Source organism: Balaenoptera borealis, assembly GCF_965194805.1.
Source record: "Balaenoptera borealis genome assembly, chromosome: 20".
Lineage (NCBI taxonomy): Eukaryota > Metazoa > Chordata > Mammalia > Artiodactyla > Balaenopteridae > Balaenoptera > Balaenoptera borealis.
Genome location: NC_138879.1, coordinates 18,403,840 through 18,430,542, shown reverse-complemented (window position 1 = coordinate 18,430,542; position 26,703 = coordinate 18,403,840). Strand labels below are relative to the sequence as shown.

General features: G+C 38.3%; 1 protein-coding gene across 4 annotated transcripts in view; it reads left to right on the top strand.

Moving 5' to 3' along the window:
- The window catches only part of FBXL20 (F-box and leucine rich repeat protein 20), a 115,766-nt gene that overhangs the window by 81,590 nt on the left and 7,473 nt on the right, over positions 1-26,703 (top strand). For all 4 annotated transcript variants that reach the window (XR_014238682.1, XM_082373496.1, XM_082373495.1 and 1 more), the window contains exons 7-14: positions 13,299-13,394; positions 15,030-15,156; positions 16,442-16,516; positions 19,675-19,805; positions 21,751-21,811; positions 22,728-22,772; positions 24,534-24,590; positions 25,596-25,808. Coding sequence is in view for 3 of the 4 variants with exons in the window: in XM_082373496.1 (XP_082229622.1) it covers positions 13,299-13,394; positions 15,030-15,156; positions 16,442-16,516; positions 19,675-19,805; positions 21,751-21,811; positions 22,728-22,772; positions 24,534-24,590; positions 25,596-25,808 (805 nt within the window). In the remaining variant the exon portion in view is untranslated. The remainder of the gene's footprint in view (positions 1-13,298; positions 13,395-15,029; positions 15,157-16,441; positions 16,517-19,674; positions 19,806-21,750; positions 21,812-22,727; positions 22,773-24,533; positions 24,591-25,595; positions 25,809-26,703) is intronic.

The following is a 26,703-nucleotide window of genomic DNA, read 5'->3' as shown; positions in this document are numbered from 1 at the left end:
GTGGTTGAGAATCTGCCTGCTAATGCAGGGGACATGGGTTCGAGCCCTGGTCTGGGAAGATCCCACATGCCACGGAGCAACTAGGCCTGTGAGCCACAACTACTGAGTCTGCGCGTCTGGAGCCTGTGCTCCGCAACAAGAGAGGCCACGATAGTGAGAGGCCCACGCACCGCGATGAAGAGTGGCCCCCGCTTGCCGCAACTAGAGAAAGCCCTAGCACAGAAATGAAGACCCAACATAGCAACCAATCAATCAATCAATAAAAATAAATAAATAAATCTTAAAAAAAAAAATATATATATATATATATATTATGTAGGGAAATTGTTGCTTATTGGAAGGTGAAGAAGATGTTTAAACAGGGAGTGGCCAGGATTAGTCAGTGGATCTTCCTGTTTTTCAAAAAGGCCTCATGAAAGAGATGGGCTCTTTAGAATTGCTTGAATGAGGGAAAGTAGAAGACACTCCAAGCACAGGGTACACATTGTTTATTTTATTCCTTTCTTTGAGGTTACAACTGGTTAACTTTTTTGTTTTTTAATTATTTTATTTTATTTATTTTTGGCTGCGTTGGGTCTTGTTGCCGCACGCGGGCTTTCTCTAGTTGCAGCGTGTGGGGGCGACTCTCCGTTGCAGTGTGCCGGCTTCTCATTGCGGTGGCTTCTCTTGTTACGGAGCACGGGCTCTAGGCGCCCTGGCTTCAGTAGTTGTGGCACGCGGGCTCAGTAGTTGTGGCTCACGGGCTCTAGAGCACAGGCTCAGTAGTTGTGGCACACGGGCTTAGTTGTTCTGCAGCATGTGGGCTTTTCCCGGACCAGGGATCGAACCCGTGTCCCCTGCATTGGCAGGTGGAATCTTAACCACTACGCCACCAGGGAAGTCCCATAACTTGTTAACTTTTAATTCAAGAAAGTGTCTGAGGATTTATATTTTCAAAAGAAACAATGGAAAAATCATCAAAAATGAATAAAATGGTTACTTATGGGGAGAGAAAAAACATGAAGAGACAAGAATGAAAGGGAGACCTCTGAAGTATCATGTTTTGTAATTTTACTTTAAAATTAAATATAAATATTTTGTATAATTGAAACATGGATTAAGTCAAAAAAAAAAAAAAGCTGTTCCTAAATATTGAAAACAAAATAGAACACATGAACCGATCCATATCAAGTTGGAGGTGTAACCATACAGATATTACTTCTACTGACTTTTGATTTCTTATGAAAAATTTAAATATATGCCAATCTAGACCAAATGGTATAGTGAACCTTTCACCCAGCTTCAAATTGATAACTGAGAACTTATCACTTTATGGCTAGTCTTGTTTTTTCTATACCCCTGCCCTTTTATCTTACTCATTTTATCTTATTTTGAAAAAAGTCCTAGACACTGTATTATTTAATCTGTAAATATGCATTTCTAAAATATGCATTTCTGAAAGCTAAAAGCTTTTAACATAAGCACATTAACTTTACCACTCCTATTTAAAAAAACCCATAATATCTTAAAATTATCAAGTAAGGACTGGTTAATGTCCAGAATTTTGCATGTTCTAGTGACTTTAGAAATACAGTAAGTCCCCTACATACAAACGAGTTCCGTTCCAAGAGCATGTTCGTAAGTCCAGTTTGTTTGTAAGTCCAACAAAGTTAGCCTAGGTACCCAACCGACACAATCAGCTATGTAGTACTGTACGGTATAGATTTATAATACTTTTCACACAAATAATACATTTAAAAAACCACAAAAAATAAAGAAAACATTTTTAATCTTACAGTACAGTACCTTGAAAAGTACAGTAGTACAGTACAACAGCTGGCATACAGAGGCTGGCATCGAGTGAACAAGCAAGAAGAGTTACTGACTGGAGGAGGGGGAGAGGAGGTGGGAGATGGTAGAGCTGAAGGATCGTCAGCAGTAGGAGACGGAGGGCAAGCTGCAATTTCACTCACGCCTGACGTTGATGTAACACACGTTCGCATCTTTGAAAGTTCGCAACTTGAAGGTTCGTATGTAGGGGACTTAGTATATATTAAGCATAGTTTAAAAGAAAAAAGATACAAACTTTAAAATCAAAGGTGGAGACTTCTGCTTCTGATGATTACAGTCACTGCCCTCCTGCTGTAAACAACTCTAAAACCGTACAAAACATAGAAAACAAGCAGTATTAGATGTTGGACAACATGCAGAGCAGGACTGAGAAACAAATGAGGTGAGCCTTATGATTGCCCTGGCTTTCTGCTTGGTGGCATTTTCGAGATAATGGCACAAGGAAAAGGAACCCAAGCACAGCACAAAGTTCTGGCTGATTTGAAGAGAAAGAGATCAAAGTTCAGGGAGACCAGCATGGCTAAAAATGTGTCTGGAGAGCGGGGAGCTACTCAAAAAAAGGCTACAGAAATCTACACAAATTTGGCTGAATAGTAAACTGTATATGCACATATTGAGACCCCATGAAGCTGCGCAAAGAACATCTAATAAGGAAAGAACAATTACTGGGAAACTGTGAACTGAAGAATTGCCAGAGCTTAAATAAGGTTGGGAGAAGTTCTGACTATCCAAAATGGAGAAAGCTCATTGAACACCTTGGGACATTTAATAGAGACTTCAGAAAGGTCACACCTTGGTAGTGGAGCTAAACTAGACCAGCCCTAATAAAGGCTAAAAGGAAAAAACTTAGGATCAAATTGATTCACAACTAATTTAACTGCCTGCTAAATCAAAACTCAACATTCTTTAAAGAGAGACACAAAATCTAGATGCTCAGCAATGTAGCATACAGAATTTCCAGCATTCCATCAAATATTACAATACATGCAAAGAAGCAGGAAATGATACCAGAAGAAGAACCAGAAGAAAAACTAGGCAATAGAAACAGACCCAGAAAGGACAGTTTATAAAATTGACCAACAAAACGTTTAAAAATAGCAATTACAAATATGCTCAAGAATTCAAGAAAACTTAAAGATAATATGGAGATTAAGAGCAAAAGGATGGGGAGGGACTTACCTGGTGGTGCAGTGGTTAAGACTCCACACTGCCAATGCAGAGGGCCTGGGTTTGATCCCTGGTTGGGGAACTAAGAGCCCACATGCCGTGGGGCAACTAAGCTTGCGTGCTGCAACCACTGAGCCCATTGCTCTAGAGCCCATGTGCAATGAAGAGCCTGCACACTGCAACAAAGACCCAGTGCAGCCAAAACTTAATTAATTATTTAAAAAAGGAAAATTTCTCTTAAAAAAAAAAAAAAAGAGTAAAAGGATGGGGGACTTCCCTGGAGACCCAATGGTTAAGACTCCGTGCTTCCACTGCAGGGGGTGATGGTTTGATCCCTGGTTGGGGAACTAAGATCCCGCATGCCTCGCGACATACCCCCCCAAAAAAAAGAGTAGAAAGATGGAAAAAGATATACTATCACAGGAAAGTTGGAGTGGTTATTAATATCAGATGATGTAAACTTCAGGAAGAAGAGTAGATGGAAAGATATTAAATAGTACCCTCCTCTTTCAGCAAAGATAAAACAAGTAGACAAAAAAAAAAAAAGAAAATGGAAAAGCTATAGAAGACTTGAGCAGCACTATCAGTGAACTTGTCCTAAGTGACATAGAATGCTGTACCAGAAAGCATGCTTTTCATTACTGGGATATTCAATAAGATATACCAAATAATCAGCCATAAAACAAATTTCCGTAAATTTAGAATGATCGAGATCATATTGAGTGTATTCTATGGCCTCAACAGAACTAAAGTAGAAATCAAATAGCACATATCCGGAAATTTTGAAAATTAAATATCACCCTTCTGAATAATCCATGAGTCAAGGAATAAATTACAAAGAAAATTACAAAATAAGTTTCACTGTGTGATAGTGGCAACACAACATTCGAATCTTGTGGAATGCATTGAAGGCAGTGCTTAGAGGAAAATGTATAGCTGTGAATGCTTATCTTTTTCTTTTTTTTGTGGCTGCGTTGGGTCTTCTTTGCTGCACACAGGCTTTCTCTAGTTGCGGCGAGCGGGGACTACTCTTCGTTGCGGTGTGCGGGCTTCTCATTGCGGTGGCTTCTCTTGTTGCGGAGCACGGCTCTAGGTGCACAGGCTTCAGTAGTAGTGACACGTGGGCTCAGCAGTTGTGGCTCGCGGGCTCTAGAGCGCAGGCTCAGTAGTTGTGGCACACGGGCTTAGTTGCTCTGCGTCATGTGGGATCTTCCCGGACCAGGGCTCGAACCCATGTCCCCCTGCATTGGCAGGCGGACTCTTAACCACTGCACCACCAGGGAAGTTCTATAAATGCTTATCTTAAAAGAAAGGTTTAAAATCAAATCTTCCACCTTTGAAAACTAGAAAAAGAAAAGTAAATCTACAATAAGTAAAAGGAAGGAAATAAAAAAGATAATGGTGGAAATCAATGAAATAGAAAATGGCCATAGAGTAGAGAAAAATCCATGAAACCAGAAGCTGTTTCTTTGAAATAAAATCAATAAGCTTGATCGACCTCTGTCGAGATTAGTCAAGAAAGAAGACACAGGGCTTCCCTGGTGGCGCAGTGGTTGAGAATCCACCTGCCAATGCAGGGGACACAGGTTCGAGCCCTGGTCTGGGAAGATCCCACATGCCGCGGAGCAACTGGGCCCGTGAGCCACAACTACTGAGCCTGTGCGTCTGGAGCCTGTGCTCCGCAACAAGAGAGGCTGTGATAGTGAGAGGCCCGCGCACCGCGATGAAGAGTGGCCCCCGCTTGCTGCAACTAGAGAAAGCCCTCGCACAGAAATGAAGACCCAACACAGCCAAAAATAAATTAATTAATTAATTAAAAAAAAAAAAAAAAGAAGACACAAATCACCAGTACCAAGACTGTAAAAAGAAATATCACTAAAGTTTCTACACAGATTCAAAGGGTAATAAGAGGATGTTATGAGCAATTTTATGCCAATAAACTTGACAGCTTAGATGAAATAGATAATTTCCTTGAAAGACACAAATTACCAAAACTGTAAAGAAATAGAAAATCTGAATAGCCTTATATCTTTATAAGCTGGATTGGTGATTAAAAACCTTACCACCAAAAAATAAAAACCAAAACAAAAACCTCTAGGCTTGGATAGTACTGAATTCTATCAAATATTTTAGAAAGGAATAATCTTTCAAAAAAATAGAGGAGGAGGGAAAACTTTCTAACTCATTGTATGAGATCATCATTACCATGATATCAAAAATAAAATAAAAATGACAGGAAAAAGAAACTACTGGCCAATATCCCACATGCACATGTAAAAATCCATAACAAAATATTATCAAATTGAACCCAGCAACATATGAAAAGGGTAATAAATCATAATCAATTTGGATTTATCTCGGAAACGTAAGGTTGTTTTAACATGCAAAATCAGTCAGTGTTATTAAGTTCCAACTTAATAACAGATCAAAGAAGAAAAATCACATGATCATCTCAACAGATCCAGAAAAAGCATTTTACAAAATTAAACACCCATTAATGATAAAATCTCTAAACAAACTAGGAGAAGGTAACTTCCTCAACCTGATAAATTGTATGTATGAAAAACCTAATTTTAACATTGTATTTAGTCATAAAATACTGAACACTTCCCCCTAAGGTCAAAGCATTATATTAGGTCTACTACATCCATTCAACATTGTACTGGAAGTCCACCTAATACAATAAGGGAAGAAAAAGTGGGGTCATACAGATTAGAAAATAATTTTTAAATGGCATGATAGGGTTCTAGCAAGTTCACAGGAAACATGGCCAGTATGCAAAAATTAATTCTGTATCCGTAAACCATCAATGAACAATTGGAAAATGAAATTTTAAATATAGCAACATTCGTGGTAACATCCAAGAACACAAAATACTTAAGGATAAACTTAATAAAAATATGTGCACATTATGTGCACTGAAATCAGATTTCTAAAAATTAAAGGAAAGTAGGTCTTAAAAGTTTTCATGGACTTCCCTGGTGGCGCAGTGGTTAAGAATCCGCCTGCCAATGCAGGGGACACGGGTTCGAGCCCTGCGCCGGGAAGATCCCACATGCTGCGGAGCAACTAAGCCTGTGCGCCACAACTACTAAGCCTGAGCCCTAGACCCCGAGAGCCACAACTACTGAGCCTGAGTGCCACAACTACTGAAGCCTGTGTGCCTAGAGCCTGTGCTCCGGAACAAGAGAAGCCACTGCAATGAGAAGCCCGTGCGCAGCAACGAAGACCCAATGCAGCCATAAAGAAAGAAAGAAAGAAATTTAAAAGTTTTCATCACAAGAAAAAAAAATTGGAGCTATGCATAGTAATGGATGGACTTATTGTGGTAATCATTTTGCAATATATATGTATATTGAATCATTTTGTTGTACACCTAAAACTAATATAATGTTACATGTTAATTATATACCCAATTTTCAAAAGGAAAGTATGATAATAATAACTTGTCAAATAGAGAATATCAATTAAAAGAAATTGTAAAATATGAGTCAAATGGAAATTCTGGAATTGGAAATACAGTATCTAAAACATATATAGCATGATGACTATAGTTAACAGTACTGTATTGTATACTTGAGAGTAGACTTTAAATGTTTTCACCGTAGCAACAACAAAATGGTATTTATGTGAGGTAAACATTGTGTTAACTAACCTTCTTGTGGTAAACGTTCCACAACATATATGTGTATCAAATCATCACACTGTATACCTTAAACTTATATAATGTTATATGTCAATTACATGTCAGTAAAGCTAGGGGGAAAAAAACCCCCAGAAAAACAGGTAATCAGTCAATAAATTTAGAGATCTGTAGGGCTTCCCTGATGGCTCAGTGGTTAAGAATCCGCCTGCCAATGCAGGGGACACGGGTTTGAGCCCTCGTCCAGGAAGAGCCCACATGCCACGGAGCAGCTAAGCCCGTGAGCCACAACTACTGAGCCCACGTGCCACAACTACTGAAGCCCACGTGCCTAGAGCCTGTGCTCCGCAACAAGAAAGGCCACCGCAATGAGAAGCCCACGCACCACAACAAAGAGTAGCCCCCACTCGCCGCAACTAGAGAAAAGCCCTTGTGCAGCAATGAAGACCCAGTGCAGCCAAAAATAAATAAATAAATAAATAAAAATTTAAAAAAATAAAAATAAATTTAGAGATCTGTAGCAATTATCCATCCAGTCTGAAGAACAGAAAGATTAAAGAAAAATGGACAGAGCTTCAGAGACCTGTGGAACAACATCAGGAGTAGAATGCAAATGAATCCCAGACAAGATAGAAAGAGGCAGGAAGAAAAAAAAAAGCAAGAAATTAATGGCAGAAAGCCTCCCAAATTTGATGAAAAACATTAATCTACAGATCTAAGAAGTTCAGTGAACCGCAAGAAGGATAAAAATATCCATACCTAGACATGTTAGGGCCAAACTGTTGAAAACTGAACACAGAAATTTTTGAAAGCAGCAAAAGGAAAATAACTCATGTATACAAAAGGAATATTTGAGTAATGGGTGACCTAATCAGAAATAATGGAAACCAGAGCCATGTGACATATTCAGTGTGCTGAAAGGAAAAAAACAAGAATTCTGTATCTAGCAAAACTGTCCTCTGTAAATGTAGGCAAAATAATGACATTCTCAGATAAACAAAAAGGGAGAGAATTTGTCGCTAGTAAATATGCCTGTCAAGAAATAGTAAAGGAAGGCCTTCAGGATGAAAGGAAATAAATACCAGACAATAACTCGGATCCATAGGAATTGGTAAATGAAAAGCATCAGAAACGGTAAATATGTGGGTAAATCTAAGACTCTAATTTTTTCATATCTTCTCTTAACTTCTTTAGAAAATAGAAGATGGTATAAAGCAATCATTATAGCATTGTATTGTTAGGTCTATAATATATATATAGAAGTAATATATGAAATATATTTGAACATATGAAAATAATAGCACAAAGGAGAGAGGAGGGAACCATTATGTATTGGAGCAAAATGCTTGTGCTTTATGAGAATTAAGTTATTGGTTTGTTTGTTTTTTTTAATTTATTTTATTTTTTTGGCTGTGTCGGGTCTTAGTTGTGGCATGCGGGATCTTTGTTAAGGTGTGCAGGATCTTTCGTTGTGGTGCATGGGCTTCTCTCTAGTTGTGGCATGCGGGTTGTTTTTTTCTCTCTCTAGTTGTGGAGTGTGGGTTCTAGAGCACGTGGGCTCTGTAGTTTGCAGCACACGGGCTCTCTAGTTGAGGCTCATGGGCTCAGTAGTTGTGGCACGTGGGCTTAGTTGCCCCGTGGCATGTGGGATCTTAGTTCCCTGACCAGGGATCGAACCTGCATTCCCTGCATTAGAAGGCAGATTCTTTACCACTGGACCACCAGGGAAGTCCCTAAGTTATTGTTTTGAAATAGATTGTGGTAAATTAAGATACATATTGTATTCCATGAGCAGACTATAAGAAAATAATTAGAAAAAAAAAGGTAAAAAATCAACAGAGGAATTGAAACAGTACACTTAAAACAAGAAAACAGTAAAGGAGACACAGAAAAACAAACTCAAAAAAAGCATGAAGCAAATAGAAAAGGATTGCAAAATGGGAGAGAAAATCCAACCATATCAATAATTTTATTAAATGTAGACAGACTGAACTCTTCACCCAAAAGACAGATTATCAATATGGATTAAAAAGCAACACCCGGGGCTTGCCTGGTGGCGCAGTGGTTAAGAATCCGCCTGCCAATGCAGGGGATGTGGGTTCGAGCCCTGGTCTCGGAAGATCCCACATGCCACAGAGCAACTAAGCCCGTGCACCACAACTACTGAGCCTGCGCTCTAGAGCCCACAACACAACTACTGAGCCCGTGTGCCTAGAGCCGGTGGCCCATAATTAGAGAAGCCACCACAATGAGAAGCCCGCACACTGCAACGAAGAGTAGATCCCGCTCGCCACAACTAGAGAAAGCCTGTGCACAGCAACAAAGACCCAACGCAGCCAAAAAAAAAAAAAAAAAAAAAGCAAGACGCAAATATGTGCCGTCTACAAGAAAGAGACATGCTTTAGATTCAAAGACGCAAATAGGTTGAAAGTAAACAGATGGAAAAATGCATACTATGCAGATAGAACACTCCACCCAGTGATTACAGAATAAACATTCTTTACAAACATACTGGAACATTCTTCAGGATAGAGCATAGATTGGGCCACTAAACAAGTCTTAATCAATTGAAGAAGATTAAAATCATTCAAAATATGTTCTCTGACCAGAACTAGAGAATTAAACTAGAGATTCATGACAGAACAAAATGTGGGAAAAGCTCAAGTATTTGGAAATTCAGCATCATGCTTCTAAATAATTTTGAACTGAATGAAAATGAAAAGCTACCAAAATTTATGTGATTCAGCCAAGGTAATGATACAACTCTGCATTCCTATATCACAAAAGAGGAAAGAAAGAAAGCTCAAATCAGTAACAACCTTCAACTTTAAGAAAATAGAAAGAAGGGCAAAGCCCAAAGCAAAAAGAAGAAGGAAAAAATAAAGATTAGATTGGATATCAGAGAAATAGGAAACAAAAACAGTCATAAAATCAATGAAACCAAGAGCTGGTTCATTGAAAAAAGTTTTTTAAATTGACAAACCTAGACTAAGAAAATAAGAGAGAAGACTCTTTTTGATAATCTATCAAAAGCAGGAATGAAGGAGAGAACTAAGTACTTTAGCCAAAAGACAGATGAAACGTTTATCAGGTAATACCATAAATAACTTCATACTAACAATTCAGGCAACCTAGGTGAAATGGACAAATTCCTGCGAAGGCACAGATTACCAAATTTGACTCAACAGAAAAATAGACAATCTGAATAGGTCTATAGCAAGTAAATTCAGTAATTCAAAATTGTCCCGCAAAAAAAGCCCAGGCCCAGATGACTTCACTGGTGAGTCCATCAAATATTTATAGAAAAAATAACACCAATACTCAAACTCACTCATAAAATAAAAGAAGAAATACTTCATAACTTGTTCTATCCGGCCAATATTTTTCTGATACCAAAAATATCTGATGTCAAAGCCAAACAAAGATATCACAATAAAAGGAAACTACTGTATTCCTCAGGAACAGAGATGCAGAAATACTTAACAAAATTTTAGCACACTGAATCCAGCAACATATAAAAGGGTTGGATCTTAACCAAGTGGGATTTATCCCAGAAATACAAGTGTGGTTTAACATCTGAAAATCAGTTAATGTAATAGTTCATAATAATTAGTAGAATAAAGCAGAGATCAACAAACTTTTTCTTTATGGGGCTGGATAAGGAAATATTTTAGGCTTTGTTGGCCATATGGTCTCTGTCACAGCTACTCAACTCTGCCAATGTTTTACAAACATTGCCAGTGTTTTACAAAGTGGCCACAGACAATACATAAACAAATGAGCATGGCTGTGCTCCAATAAAACTTTATTGCATGGTGCTGAGATTTTAGTTTCATTTAATTTTCACATGTCACATAATAGTATCTTTTAATTTTCTTTCAACCATTTAAAAATGCCAAAACCATTCTTGACTTGCGGCCATATAAAAATAGGCAGCTGGTGAGGTTTACTGCCCTCTGGAATAAAGGACAGAAACCACATGATCATCTCACTATGATAGGCAGCCTCTAAAATGGCCCCCAAATAATCCCTACCTCCTTATATTTGCACCTTTGTGTAATCTTTTCCCCTTGAGCATGGGCGGGACCTAGTGACTCATTTCTAACAATAGAATACTGCAAAAGAGATTGGATATCTCTTTGGAGATTAGGTTACAAAAAGACTGTGACTTCTATCTTGCTCTACTTTCTTCTCCAGCTCTGGGGAAGCAAGCTGCCCTGTTGTGAGTAGCTCTGTGGAGAGGTCCATGTGGCAAGAAACTGAGGTCTCTGGCCAGCAGCCAGCAAGAACCTGAATTCTATCAAAAACCAAATGAGGGGCTTCCCTGGTGGTGCAGTGGTTGAGAATCTGCCTGCTAATGCAGGGAACACGGGTTCGAGCCCTGGTCTGGGAAGATCCCGCGTGCCGCGGAGCGGCTGTGCCCGTGAGCCACGATTGTTGAGCCTGCGCGTCTGGAGCCTGTGCTCCGCAACGGGAGATGGTGAGAGGCCCGCGCATCGCGATGAGGAGTGGCCCCCGCTTGCCACAACTAGAGGGAGCCCTCGCACAGAAGCGAAGACCCAACACAGCCATAAATAAATTAATAATAATAATAATAATAATAAATTAATTTAAAAAGTTAATTTAAAAAAAACCAAATGAGTAAGCTTGGAATTAGATCGTCTAAGGTCTGCCAACATCCGCCTAAATGAGCTTGGAAGGGAATCTGTACCTAGTTACCTTTGAGATGATTGCAGCTGTGGCCAGTAGTACCTTGATGGTAGCCTTGTGAGAGACGCGGAGTCAGAGTCACCCTGCTAAGCTGCCTGTGCCTATGTTCCTGATCCATGAATACCATGAGATAATAAATAATTCTTGTTTTAAGCTGCTCATTTCCGAGGTAATTTGCTCTGCAACAGTAGATAACTAATACATCATTAGATACAGTAAAAGCACATGACAAAATGCAACACTCATTCGTGATCAAAATTTTAAACAGGGAATTCCCTGGAGGTCCAGTGGTTAGGACTCAGCACTTTCACTGACAGGGCCCCGGTTCGGTCCCTGGTTGGGGAAGTAAGATCCTGTAAGCCTCCAGGCGCAGCCAAAAAAAAAAAAAAATTCAACAAACTAGGAATAGAAGGGAGTTTCCTTAATCTGATCAAAAGCTTCCATGAAAAACCTACTGCTAACAATGTACTTAATGGTGAGAGACTGAATGCCTTACCTTAAAGTCAGGAGCAAAGTGAGTTTCTATTCAACATTCTACTGGGGATTCTAGCCAATGCAGTAAGTTTACCAAAAAAAAAAAAAAAAAAAAAAAAAAGCATACCAATAGGAAGGAAGTAAAACTGTCTTTTTTGGCAGATAACATAAATCCGAAAGAAATGCCAGATTTCTACTCTGAAAACTATAAAACATTACTGAGAGAAATTAAAGAAGAAGTGTATCAAGAATATATAGAGAATTCTTACAATCAATAACAAGGCAATCCAATTAAAAATAGGCCTGGGACTTCCCTGGCGTTCCAGTAATCAAGACTCGGTGCTTCCACTGCAGGGAGCACGGGTTCAATCCCTGGTCGGGGAATTAAGGTTCTGCATGCCGCGCTGCGTGGCCAAAAAAATTAATTAATTAATTAAAAGAAGAAAAAAGGCCTGAGCACTTAGACATTTCACCAAGAAAAGAGATGAATGGTTAACAAACACAAGAAAGAGTGTTCATTACAAAATTGCAAAATAAAACCACAAGAGGCAATTTGACAAAGGCATTTATGAGGCAATTGAGGAAACTTGAACACAGACTGGGTGTCAGACATTAAGGAATTAAAATTCTTATTTAGAAATATGTCCTGAAATATTTACAGGTAAAATAATATGTCTGGGATTCGCTGTAAAATACTGGAACAAAGAAAGGAGGAAAATAGATGAAATAGCAATAGTAGAATATTGATAAATGTCAAAGCTTAATGATGGTACATGTGCATTCTGTTATTCATTCTTGAGTATATTTGAGATTTTCTGTAATTAAAAAAAATTTTAAATGAGGAACTTGACCACTGTGGGCAAAGAGCCTTTAAGGAATTCATAAAGGAAAGCAGGCAGTAATTTACATAACTTAGTTTGTTTCAGCCCAACACTGGTCCATCCTCTGTATACCTTGCAAAAATCCAATTTTTTCATTACTGCCATGCAAAAGGTTATCTGAGCAGAAAGAGATTTAAGTGAAAGAGCAGAGACAGAGGTTTTGGGCTTCATGTTTCACCACTTGCTGGCAGGTACTAGCTAGCTTTCTGGTGTTCCTGAATTTGCAAAATGCATGTAGATCTCTTATCAGCACAAATGTAGTTTGCTGTCAATAGCTACTAACATTTCCAAATGTGAATCAGGCACCATCTTCCTCTCACGCACATTCTCATAAACAGTACAGCTTTTTTTTATCCTTTGTGAACCTGCCTCTTCCTCAGCATGAAAGGTCCCTGGATTTATAACTGCTTTTATTTGGGGTATGGAAATTTTACAGTTCTTGTAACACATGAGAGTCATGTATGATATTCCAAGGATGTGTTCTTATTTGTTTATTGAGAATTGTGTATGATATTGGTATATCATACTAATATCCTTAGTAGGATGTGTTCTTATTTGTTTATTCATTATTTTCTCCTTTTTCCATTTTTCAGTACATGTACTAGCCTTAGCAAGTTCTGTTCCAAACTCAGGCACCTTGACTTGGCTTCCTGTACATCAATAACAAACATGTCTCTAAAAGCTCTGAGGTAAATTTCTTACAACAAGAATGTCCAATAATCAGAACAGATACTTATTTTTTTATTAACTAAAATAAAGTTGGAATTGAAGGAAACTATGTTTTGTAGATACGTACTGTAGTTCAAAATAGATCTTTTGTTTTACTACTTGCCCAAATTACAGGACACATTCAGGTGAAATGATAGAGGTAACTAGGATTTTTGAACAGAACAGTACAGTTTGTACGTGAATGAAGTGCTTAGCAGGATTCTGTATATATAGTAAGTGCTCAGTAAGTTTTCATTGTATTAATGTTACTGTATTTTTTAAAAGTACATTACAAAAAGATATATCTTAAAAGGAGGGTGAAATGCCCAATGTCTTTGTACTTTTACTTTTTTATCAGCCTTTTATAAAAGATCATGGTGCCATGTATTAGTTACATTTATGAAGAGTAAGAATGAAGCCATTAAAAGACGAAATGTAAATTTAGTTAAGTAGAGTGTAAGTAATCTGAAAATGTGTCTCCTTCTATACCTTCCTTATGAGCATTGAACACATGTATCTATGGCTGGTGTAGGATAATAAATAAGATAGTATAACAGTGTTTATAGTTCATAAGTAATTCACATAAATGATCTCATTTATTTTGAAATCTTGTGAGGTAGATAGGACAGACACTTTACAGATAAAAAAATCTAAAACATTTTTGAATGCCAGGTACTGTGATTCAACCATGGGAGGTAACTGAATAAGATATTGTTGCTGCCCTTAAGTTGCTCAGAGTCTTGTAGAAGAAAAAAAAAACTAAATGTGTTGTCGTATTACAGCGGGATAAGCGCTATGGTAGAAATGAGTGCGTTAGTTTGGGGAGAACATAGAAGGGCTACTGCTAATCTTGGTTTAAGAGAGGTTCTGTCAGGCTTCCCGAAGTGACTTGCCTGAAGTCACACTATTAATGTTGAAGAATGAACTTGAACCAAGATCCCCTGGCTTAATTTTATAAAACAATTAAAGCAGTATTTTCCAAAGAATGCCATAGAGCTTGGGATTCTTCCATAGTTTAAATGTGAAATCAAAGATCAAAGATGAAGCTAGTGTTTGATAGAAGGCAGAGATCTAATACAATATATCCTAAATTCAGCCTGTGGAAACTGTACCCTAGATACTTCCCAAGAGAGAAAATTTACAGATCCTTTGTAATTTTTTAAATAAAAGTTTAAATGGCCTCATTATTACTTTGATAAGTACTTGAATTATTTGATAGAGAAATTGAGTTTGAATCTGATTCTTCATTAATTACTCTGTTAACTTGAACAAGTCGCTTAATTTCCATTTCCTATATAGAGACCGTTAAATTTGTGATAAGTGCAAAAAGAATATACTTTGAAAAGTGTAAACGTCCATGAAAATCTAATGTATCTGAAAAACAGCATTGTGCTTGAGCTTGTTAGTTAAGGTGGATTTGAGCTAGCCCTCCTAGTGATGTAGTCCCACATGAACACCACAAGCGTTGATAAATGCACCTTTTGTTGCAGAATTGCCTGTATTCTAAATCTACATTAAGTAAATATGTCCCCAACTAGATGGCCAATAAAATGAGACTTTGGTGCCTTTGGAATTGGATTTAGTCATATGTTTGTTTCATTTTGTTTTATCCTAAGTGAGGGATGTCCACTGTTGGAGCAATTAAACATTTCCTGGTGTGACCAAGTAACCAAGGATGGTATCCAAGCACTAGTGAGAGGCTGTGGAGGTCTTAAAGCCTTATTCTTAAAAGGCTGCACACAGGTAATACTCCCTGTCTTACTTGTGAATGATAGAGGCACCATGAACTTGGTGGGCAGCCCAAGATGTTGGCTTGAGAGATACGTAGTTGTTGTGTATTACTGACCAAAGACCCATGCTTACCAAAAATTAAAGGGTTTTCCCTAGAGTGAAAAAATAGAAGAATTAACACCTGCCTGACCAAAGATAAATGTTTGAGGGGAGGCAAGATGGGGAGACAAAATCATAATACGGAACAGGTGCCACAGGCAAGAAGGTTTTCATGTAATTTAATCTGAAAAGACAACTTGGCATGTTGTCACTGCCTGAGAACTTGAACTGGATAGGCAAGGAAGACAGTCTTGGCAGTTTCCACTAGTTGTTTAACTACCAAGAGCTTTTCTTAAATGTGCCAAGTATACAGCAACCTACATTTTATAGTGTTGATGCTTATTTCCTGCCAGTCACATCACAAATCCAACATATTTTGTCATTAAAAATTTTAGTATCTCAGTGTTTTACAGTGGAAAAAAAAAAAGGAATTGACATGGTAACAACACCTGGAAGGAAATGATCAAGAGTGGGTTTAGAAGTGACTGACAAAGTAGGGCTAGGCTCTTATTACCTTATTTTATTAATGGTTGCTAAAACCATGCCTTGTATTCTATTAAAAAATGCCCTCATTCTTTCACCATGAAGGGAAGATTTTCACGGTTTGAAACAGAGCTTTGAAAGTATGACCGCCTTAAAACAACAACTTGAGCTCCTGGTTATTTATGGAATCCTGAAAAATATTGATTGGGATGCATGATTATAGTCAATTACTTGCCATCTGTTCTCCGCACTGTACGCATAGCACTGATCTTCCAGCAGCAGATAACTACAGATTTCTTTCTCAGCTCCTGTTCCCAAAAGTTTGTTAAGAAACTTTACAGGGAGTTTAGCAATGTGAAAGTTATTTTAGTTTCAAAATCCCTCAGCAAAATGCTGCAAGGCATCTTTAATTTATCAGAAGAAAAATCCATAAACATTAGGCAATGTTTATTTTATCTTTCCCTTGATTTGGTGATAATATGAATTTGACGTGGTTGGAACTGATAACAAATACTGATAACTGTACTAATCATTTGAATTACACATTTATATGATCATAGTTCATTGTTTCTGGTTCATTTGTTCCTTTGAAAGTTGGTTGGCTATATTTAGAATGGGTTGACGAATGTGTACACTCTTAAATCTTTAAGATTTAAGGTTTAAAGATTTTAAACAATGTCAGTAATAATTTCTTCTCTCTTTTTAATCTTTCTAGCTAGAAGATGAAGCTCTCAAGTACATAGGTGCACACTGTCCTGAACTGGTGACTTTGAACTTGCAGACTTGCTTAGTAAGCAGTCCTTCCCACAACTCTTCTGTATTAGTAATTCATTTCAATAATATTATTGTAAGAGTTTCAGTCATAAAGACCAGTAGTTTGTCTACTTCAGCCCTGGGGACGCAGTAATCATAGATGATTTTTTAGATGCTCAACAGTACTCGCCCCTAGGGGCTTTGACATAGATGAGATAGAGGGTAGCTTATACAGAACTCCAAATAAGCTAAACTGTAGCTCCACCCCTTTCTCTTCTACTTAAGAAAACTCTACTTTTTAGAAGTAAATTATTCACAGACTTCGGCATTTAAAATATTTTTGGTAAATTAATTGCAGGCACACCGACTAACATCTATCAGTGAGTAATGACTATTGGGAATCATTGATATAAGCAGATGACAAGCAAAATGTACCCTTTAAATTATTTTCAAGTAGTATTTGTAGTTCGCATTTGGCTTGTTTAGACTATCAGCTTTTTTGTGTCTATCCCAAACCCCCTGAATTTTGCTCAGAGAATTTGCTGAAACTATTCAGGATCCTAGAACATTGACAATACACCTTTAGCTTTTCCCTCTTGCCTTGAAAATTGCATATGTGTGTTGCCTTGGAGTGAGAGCCTCTCATAGCAATGAAAAAAGTTGGTGAGGGTGTTCTTTGTTTTTGCTAAGCCTTCTGTGTATAATACTCTCCCCTTCTTGTTTGGTCACCTGAAACTTTACAGCATAGTGGTTGTTTAGTTTAAAGGTGACACATACAGGGCCACGTTTTGTGCAATTTAGGCACCCTGCGCTTCCAGCCCTTAAGGGATGGTGCTGATAGCGATCTGTTTCAGAGGCTCCTAGAGACTGAGTTAAAGGAATGATATTTTGATTTCCATAGTTGCTAACTACCAGAATTTGCCTACTTTCATTTATGAAACAAATATTTGGCCTGAAAGAAAGATCTTACACAGCTATTGTAAACACGAAACCATCATCTTACAGTGATAGGAAAAAAACTGTTCTTGCACATCTTCAGATTTTATTTATATACATACATAAATATACACATGTGCACTCTGTATATGTGTGTGTGTGTTACGTACACACACACACACACACACACACATACATATAAATACATATATACCATACCTACCGTTTGCCATTTTAGTTTCATTTCCTTTACCCTTCCAGCAGACAGAAACCAATTGGTAAGCATAAAGAACCAGCTCTGTCATATGTTTATTTTACTGTTTACCTTCACCCAGATCTTAGGGCATGAGTCGTTCCTTCTGTCATTCTGTACAGTGTGATGAAATGACTCTCAGCATTCATGAGACTTCTTGAAGTTTCTGCCCAAAACTATTGAAGTGACCAAAGTACACACTTAATGCAGTCTCTTTTTCTTGACTAATTTGAAAACATAAAAGTTTAGTAGATTTTACTCTTTTAACAATTTAAAGTATTGGTAATATGACTTTCTTCCTCAGTAATCCCTTATAGACTTCAAAACATTAAGAAAGAAAAGGCAGCACAACCCTCCCAGTATCTTGTTAATAATGTGTGACACAAACTCCATTGACGTGCTAAATATGCATGTTTATGGATTGCTGCTTCTCTCTTTATTTACATTTCTTTCAGTTATCCTTGTTTAGTAATAACTATACGTCACATTTGTGTGGCACTTTTTTAAGGTACTTCTACATGTGTATATGCCTCATCAGTTTATTCTCATGACAGATCTTGTATCTGCCTTAGCATCCATTTTTCATCTGTATGTTGTTTCAGTTCTATAATACTGAGAACATACTGATTTAAGCAGTGAATATTTAAAGTTTGATTTTATTTTCAGTTGTCCTTGCAACCTAAGAATACTGTTTGATTAAACAGAAATGACAGGAGAGCTTTATTCTGAGGCTTACACAAAATTAGCAAATCTATCAGGACAAATTAAAATGCTGATCATATCCAACATGTTAAGATGTTTATACATGACATCTTTTTTTTAATGTAACATCTTTTGTGTTCTTTTTTCATTTTAAAATAATAATTTAAAACATACAAAATTATATTGGAGTTGGATACAACTATTTATCTCCATTAAATTAGGATAGTCTTTTTTATTTATACATCTTTATTGGAGTATAATTACTTTACAATGTTGTGTTAGTTTCTGCTGTACAACAAAGTGAATCAGCTATATGCATACATATATCCCCATATCCCCTCCCTCTTGAGCCTCCCTCCCACCCTCCCTATCCCACCCCTCTAGGTGGTCATAAAGCACCGAGCTGATCTCCCTGTGCTATGCAGCAGCTTCCCACTAGCTATCTATTTTACGTTTGGTAGTGTATATATGTCAGTGCTACTCTCTCACTATGTCCCAGCCTCCCCTTCCCCCACTCTGTCCTCAAGTCCATTCTCAACATCTGCATCTTTATTCCTGCCCTACCACTAGGCTCATCAGTACCAATTTTCTAGATTCCATATATATGCGTTAGCATACAGTATTTATTTTTCTCTTTCTGACTTACTTCACTCTGTATGACAGACTCTAGGTCCATCCACCTCACTACAAATAACTCAATTTTGTTCCTTTTTATCGCTGAGTAATATTCCATTGTATATATGTGCCACATCTTCTTTATCCATTCGTCTGTCGATGGACATTTAGGTTGTTTCCATGTAGGATAGTCTTTATGTTATAAAACTAAAATTTAGAAATAAATGGATTTATGGTTGATATGAGATTACAGCTATGATCCACAGGTTGTTTCCTTTTTTTAAAGTAACTTAATATCAGTATCAATTTTGAACTTGTAAATGCATTTATACTATTAAAATACTGCTGTTTTTATCTGTTTTCTAGGTTTTAAAATCATTTAATTGAACCTACACCATGATGCACCCCATCTGTTCCCAGTCCTGTCAGTCCCATTAGGTTAAAAGAACCCTGTTATAGCTTCTTCCCTTTGCACCAGAAATGAGCACAGATTCTCTTGAAAGCTAAATCAAAAGGAACTGGAAGGAAGAAACAAAGTGTATTCATTTTCTTTTAGGTCTGCTACATGGTTAATATCAAATCTGCTTTTCTTTCTTTTTGGCACTTATTTCACAGAGGTAACTTTTTTCTATCCTTATCTTCTGCTAAGTAACTAATAACTATGGGTTTTTCCCTCTTGTTTTTTTTAGCAAATCACAGATGAAGGTCTCATTACTATATGCAGAGGGTGCCATAAGCTACAGTCCCTCTGTGCCTCTGGCTGCTCCAACATCACAGATGCCATCCTGAACGCTTTAGGTCAGAACTGCCCACGGCTTAGGTAAACGTTTCTTGTTTATCTCAAAAAATCAGGGGAAAGGGTCAGTGGCCTCCTTCACTCGTATTTATTCCTTGGAACCTTGAATTTTTTAAGGTAGACACTACAAGGCCACTACTACCCTTTCAGATGCGCACCTACTTGCTTGGTACCTCATTTGATTACATGTAATTGGCCTGAACCAGGGGGTAATAGTCCTCATTTTCTGCTTCTTGGCTATCCATAGTAGAAGAATATCAACATTTTATCACATTACTTGAGAAAAGAAATAAAAGCATTTTCTCTTATTAATGCTTTCATATAATTCCTTTCTGAAAAAAGTTTTTAGAAGCCCACCCTGTGATCATTTATATTGTAGTAATGCTGCCAGGTGCATAGCAGGGAGCATTTAAAGAGAAAAAACAGCTCCCCCTTTGTGCTGATGGTCTTTTAAAGCGAGCTTTATTTCTCTGTGGCTCCTCTTCTCTACCTAAATACAGGATTGGCTGAATATTTACTAAGAATGCTGTGTTAGCACGCACATGGTATCAAGCCCATATTGATTTTGTAAGAGCACACAGCACACTATTTTGTAATAAATAGGGATAATCCCCGTACACCTTTTTTGTTCTTTAAAACAAAACTTATATTGTACTTACTATATATTAAACATGTTAGCCACTGTTTTAAATTATTTACAAATATTAATTCATTTAATCATCATAACACCACGTAAGCACTGTTATTATCTCTGTATTATAGGTGAGAAAACCGAAGCACAGGTCGAGTAACCTGTTCAAGGTCTCACAGTTAGTAAGTGCAAGAGCAAGTGTTCATTCTCAGGCAGTCTAGCTCCAGAACCTATGAAACCACTTGTCTTACACATAAGAATCATTGTAAACCAATAAAAACTTTCTTAAAACTTTTTTGTAATCACCTGGCCAATGGGCCTTTGTAATCTCGGAAGCCCAGAGTAGAATACTCTTCAGGAGCTGAGGAGGTAGCCAGTCTTCTCTCTAAAAAATATTACGTATTACCTTTTTCTCTTTTAAAGAGAGGGATGTTCAGCTCCATTCTCCTTCATGATTTATTTTATTGTTAGAAAAAAAAGGCTCTCAAATGTGACACTTAAAAGTTGGGTTCAGTCAGATCATACTTTCCCATTAGATACAGTATTTTAATTGATTGTCAGTTGATAATGATTCCTTATACTTTAGCTTTATTTTTTTTTTTTTTCAACTTCTGTAGTAATTTGTAAGCAGACATACAGTGTTCTTTGGTACTGTCGTGCAGACACCACCAGACTTTTCACAGAGAAGAGCTACTATTTTTGATTCCCCAGCCCTGTGGTCGGTATTTAGGGTGGTGTTCAGCAGTTCCTGAATAGGAGCGTGGCTGCCAGCTCAGCTGCCCTCTCCACTGGGCCTCCCTGGGGGCCTGTGGGAGGAGGCAGGAAGCTTAAGGGTATTTTTTCATAAGTATGGAATTTCATATTTGGGACAGGCCTATGATTAACCAGTCCCTTCATAGTATTTTGAAAAGCTATTTAAATCTTAGTGAACCTACATGTAAAATAGGGAAAGAGAATAATTTAGTAACAGATTAACTGAGACAGAGTATTTATCTCCATCTCCTTTGTTTTCTAGGAGCAGGCTGCCCTCTGGGGGTAAGCAGTATGCCATCAAGAAGGCTTTTAAATGCGTTTCTCATGCATTTTGGCATTAACTACAAGCTTCTATTATATTCTTCTGATTGCATCACCCTAAAATGTGGTATTTACAGGACCACTTTATGATGACTCCATGAAAACGAGTAGCAAGATCTGTATACAGACTTGCTTAGCTGTGAATGTAACTCTGTGTTATATAGTCCTTAGGGAATAAGAGGTTGTTTTCTTAAATTCTTGCTGTTTTAGTAAACCCAGTTTTCAGGGACCAGTGGGTTGACTTTCACTTTGTTTTTTTAACAGAATATTAGAAGTGGCAAGGTGTTCTCAACTAACAGATGTAGGCTTTACCACTCTGGCCAGGGTAAGTGTTTTCTTCAGGTTCTGTAGGTTTTGTTCAGGATTTGTTTTATTTCAGAAGAATGAGCAATGAGGGAAATGTGGAGTGGCAGCAGAATTGAGGGTGTAGGATGTGGGGGGATCTCTGTGGCTGGTGTTCCTAAGCATCCTTGGGCTGCAGCTACAGGCAGCTGCTCTGGAAAGGCAGATGTGCATTGGAGACCATGACATTCCTTCGTGAGACTTGATTTTCCGCCTCTTCATAAGATTATAAGTTAAACTAAGTGGGAATTTCCTAGTGCTTTTGAAAGAAGCTTATTTGGTTATTTGGTATGCAACTGGTGGATGAGAGTAATGTTGAAAGAAACATATAAGCCTGATTTAAATGGAGAGGTTTTAAGAGATTTTCTGTATTCTCCACAAGATTTTAATACATGGAGTGGTTTGTAAATCACTGTATAATAATAATATTTAAAATTACCCCATCTTTGACCAGTGTATTGGAACATGGGAAGGGCATTTGCTTTCAGGCAGATCAATGGAATACTAATGGGGGCGGCGGTGGGCAGGCCATGGCATAATTAGATGAGGACATACAAATTCCCCTTCTGTGCTTACAAAGAAATCATTTTCATTAAATTATTTTTGGTTGAAAGGATCTCTGTATTAGTTCAGTATCAATGTTCAGGAAATTCATTCCCTTGGACTTCTAAGATATTAGATACTTTAAGTGTGGAATAATTGAGAAATTTCACAGTGATAAAGGCCTTTTAAAAATGTGTAATTAATGGAATAAGGCAGGAAGTGATATAAGAATGACACCAACGCTGAAGCTCTTAAGATTTCATCAGTCTATTTAATATTACTTCTTCGTTTTCTGACCTTAATTTTTTCCCAATTTTAAACGTTTGTACTGTAATGTTTGGGTTTGTGTCTTACAGAATTGCCATGAGCTTGAAAAGATGGACCTGGAAGAGTGTGTTCAGGTAAGATTGTGGATTTTTACTCAGAAATATAGTATGATAGAAACTTACATAGTACGTGCACATCAGAACGTTCAATTCCCTACCCTAGTATAGTGGGGAGCCTGCAGCACTGCTGACTCTGCATTTATTGAGGTGTCCTCCAGGCATACCAGCAGAGGCGCTCACGGTACTTTTGCTAAGGAACTAGGAAAATACCTGCCATCAATAAGGTTGCCATTGGAGAGAAAGAAGGCTCAGGCATTTAGACCATAAAGGTACTAAGATATTTCCTTAGACCTACAGGGTTATGATGCTAATAAATAATTAAAGGCCCAGCACACTGATAGATATCACTGCCCCTTTTTAGCTTAACTGGACCCTGCGCCCCTTACATCATTAACCCTGGAGACCCAACTCTGTATGGAACCCTGCCCTTCAGGCAGGCAGACTTAGCTTCTTACCAAGAGTTTTTTTTATTACCAATTTTAAGAGCTTTCAGCTTATTAGTTGGCTGGGGAGAAATTTTAAAGAGGGACTCCTAAAAAGAAGATAGAGCAGTGAATTTTTTTAATGGTAAAAATAAAGAAGAGAAGATACTTCAATAACTATAGACGCCAATTTTTCTAAATTACTTGTTATCCGGACACTACTTGGTCCCTATTAGTTCTTATTGAAGTGAAACTTACTCACATCCATCTGTTTCTTGCACACGCCCAAACGTCCTGTGCGTCCTTTCCAGTGTTAGTCCTCTGAGTGACGTGCACACGCCCGCCCACTCCAGTCCCCCACCCCTGCCATTTCTTAGCCCCTGTGAAATTATGTGTATTATAACAACAATCTCAGAATTGGAGAGAAATTTGAAAAGAAATGCTGATTTACTCTCCATCCTAAGATAACTATAAAAGACTGTTCTTCCTTCAGGAGTTCTTCCTTACTGAATGTTCATAGTTAACCCAGCAGCCTCTTTCTGCCACCCTTAGGGAAAATAACTGACATGCCAATTATCAATCCTGAGTTATGACATGACTTATAAAAATATGGGCCAGATATCTAAAACTTTGAGGATGTTCCTACATTAATTTTTTTCATGGAGCAGTGTCTTCTGATTCACTTCTGTGATGGTTCTAAGGAGGTCAAACAAAGTCCAGTGGGTGGAAGTTATGAGGGAACACATTTTCATTTGTTTCAAAAACAAACAATTTTCGACAGACCTGTTCAAAGATGACTAGATGAGTTTAAGCCCAGCCTGGGTAGATTCTCAAAGAACAGGTTCTGGGGCTTCCCTGGTGGCACAGTGGTTAAGAATCTGCCTGCCAGTGCAGGGGACACGGATTCGAGCCTTGGTCTTGGAAGATCCCACGTGCTGCGGAGCAGCTAAGACCATGCGCCACAACTGCTGAGCCTGTGCTCTGGAGCCCACGAGCCACAACTACTGAAGCCCGTGCGCCTAGAGCCTGTGCTCAGCAACAAGAGAAGCCGCCGCAATGAGAAGCCCGTGCACCGCAATGAAGAGTAGCCCCCGTTCGCCACAACTAGAGAAAGCCCGCATGCAGCAACAAAGACCCAACGCAGCCAAAAATAAAATAAATGAAATAAATAAATTTATTAAAAAAAAAAACAAAAAACAGGTTCTGGTAGCTGATGGGGTTTCAGCCTTACGATTCTGTTATTTGATGATCGATATCAGGACATCAGTCTAAAATACTAGTGTAGTCAAGAATGAGGTATGACCTATGAGTTTTTTGGAATTATACCTAAAATAAACTTATATGTTTCTTTCAGATAACAGATAGCACATTAATCCAACTTTCTATACACTGTCCTCGACTTCAAGTATTGGTGAGTTTGACTGTGGAAGTTTTATGTATCTATTGGATTTAATCAAAACCCAGCTCTTACTTTCATCTTGGTGCCTGGCTACCATTTGGGGAAAGCATATTTCTCCAGATTGTCAACTTACAGAGGACCAAGGGAGGACCTGTGTGAAGGGAGAAACTGAGATAGAAACTGGAAAAGTTAAACATTTTCAGTATCAATGCTTGGAGACTGAAAACTCACATGGAGAGTATGAGTTCTCGCTCCCACATGAATTACACTCCAGCCTGAACAGTGCTTAAATTTCCAGAGATCCAGGAGATGAGATGGCCTGAAATACGGTTTGCTTCACATTGGGACCAAGCGTTCCTATAAAATAGAACCAATCAAGGCTTTACTAGGGGTCGTTCTCTGCTACTGCTTCCAGTAACACTGTGGGAAAGCATTCTGGTTGACTGTTCTGTACCTAGGCTTATTTTTGGTGTTTTGTGGCACATTAAACTATGTTTTGGTCGAGGGTTCTGAGTTTCGCATGGAGGAACCAGGGATTTAAGGAAAACTCGTAAAGTGAAGAGGTGACCACATCTTACAGCTGTAAGAGTCATCTTAGGTTAATTATCTATTTGGGCATGCCCCTGCACCAGGTATTCAATATTTAGTCCAAATTCCAGAAAATTTTTTACAGGAAAAGCTTGAGCCCCACTTGTCCCTGTAGAGAAGAAAAGTATCAATAATGTGTGTGTGGAGAGCGTGGGGGGACATATTTTGTTTATCAACTATTTCACAGTCATTATAGGAATTCACAAAATATATTTAGAATCACACAGAGAAATGTTGAGCATTGATTGTCAAAAGCAGAACTCCAGCAACTCTAGTATGCGTTCTTTATTTCACCACACGGCTCCAGTGATGGCTCCACATACTGCAGACTCAAACCAGAAAATTCTCCTTTTTGGTTGCACACAGGCCTCTGGGTAGAAGAATGCCATTAAATATTTCAGTGTCCTTCCTTGCTCTGTTTGGCTGCAGAGTCTGTCTCACTGTGAGCTGATCACAGACGATGGAATTCGTCACCTGGGGAACGGGGCCTGCGCCCATGACCAGCTGGAGGTGATTGAACTGGACAACTGCCCCCTAATTACAGATGCATCCCTGGAGCACTTGAAGAGCTGTCACAGCCTTGAGCGGATAGAACTCTATGACTGCCAGCAAATCACACGGGCTGGAATCAAGAGACTCAGGGTAAAGATGGTGGCATCACCCTCTGGCTCTAGTGTTCTCAGCACCCTTTCCTTCTTTCTTTATTTTTTTCCCTCCATTTCCTTTTTTTAGATTTAGATTCCTGTGATTATTTATATTTATGTGGACATTCAGCAAAGAGAAAAAAAGATGGAGAGCAAACCTAAGGGTAGATAGTTCTTACCTGTTGTTCCAGATATTTAGTAGGAAAATACCCACTGAAGGGACGAAAAGTAGATCTCCTCCCAGCAGAGTCTCTCTAGTAACATGCCCAGAGTCAAAAAAGCACATGCCAGATTTTGGTTCTAAAGGAAAAAAAGGAGTAACATAAAGAAAATATTTAGTTAAATGGGATTTAAAATTTTAATTTGTATTTCCTTTCATATCAAACTGTTTTGCTGGGGTTCATATTTTTTTAAGGCAACAAATGGATCACGTAGTTTTTTACCTTTTCCTTTTGCCCCATCCTTCATAATAGAGAGACCCATGTATAGCCAAATGACTAAAAGACAGATTGCCAGCAAGGAGCTTATAAAAGACTGGATGAATCTATATGTTGGATTATTCAGCTCAACAGACATTTATTGGAACACCTGCTTGACGCCTGTTGTGGGAAAGGCACTGTGTTAATTTGGCCCTTACAATCAACCTTTAAAATTATCCATGTTGGCCTTATGGCATCTGAGTGCATAAAGGAGCAGCACACTTCATCTTGAGTTCCAGTTGACCTCAGTTCCACCTCTCCCTTCAGACCTAGAGGACTGAGAACATAACTGCCATGGGGAGGCCTCGTACCCATAGCTCTTCAACACCAAAAGAGGCGGAGAGCCGCAGGTCAACCAGAGCATCTTCTGTGGCCTACGTACATTAGGGTTTTTGGACCTGCCTGGCTGTCAGG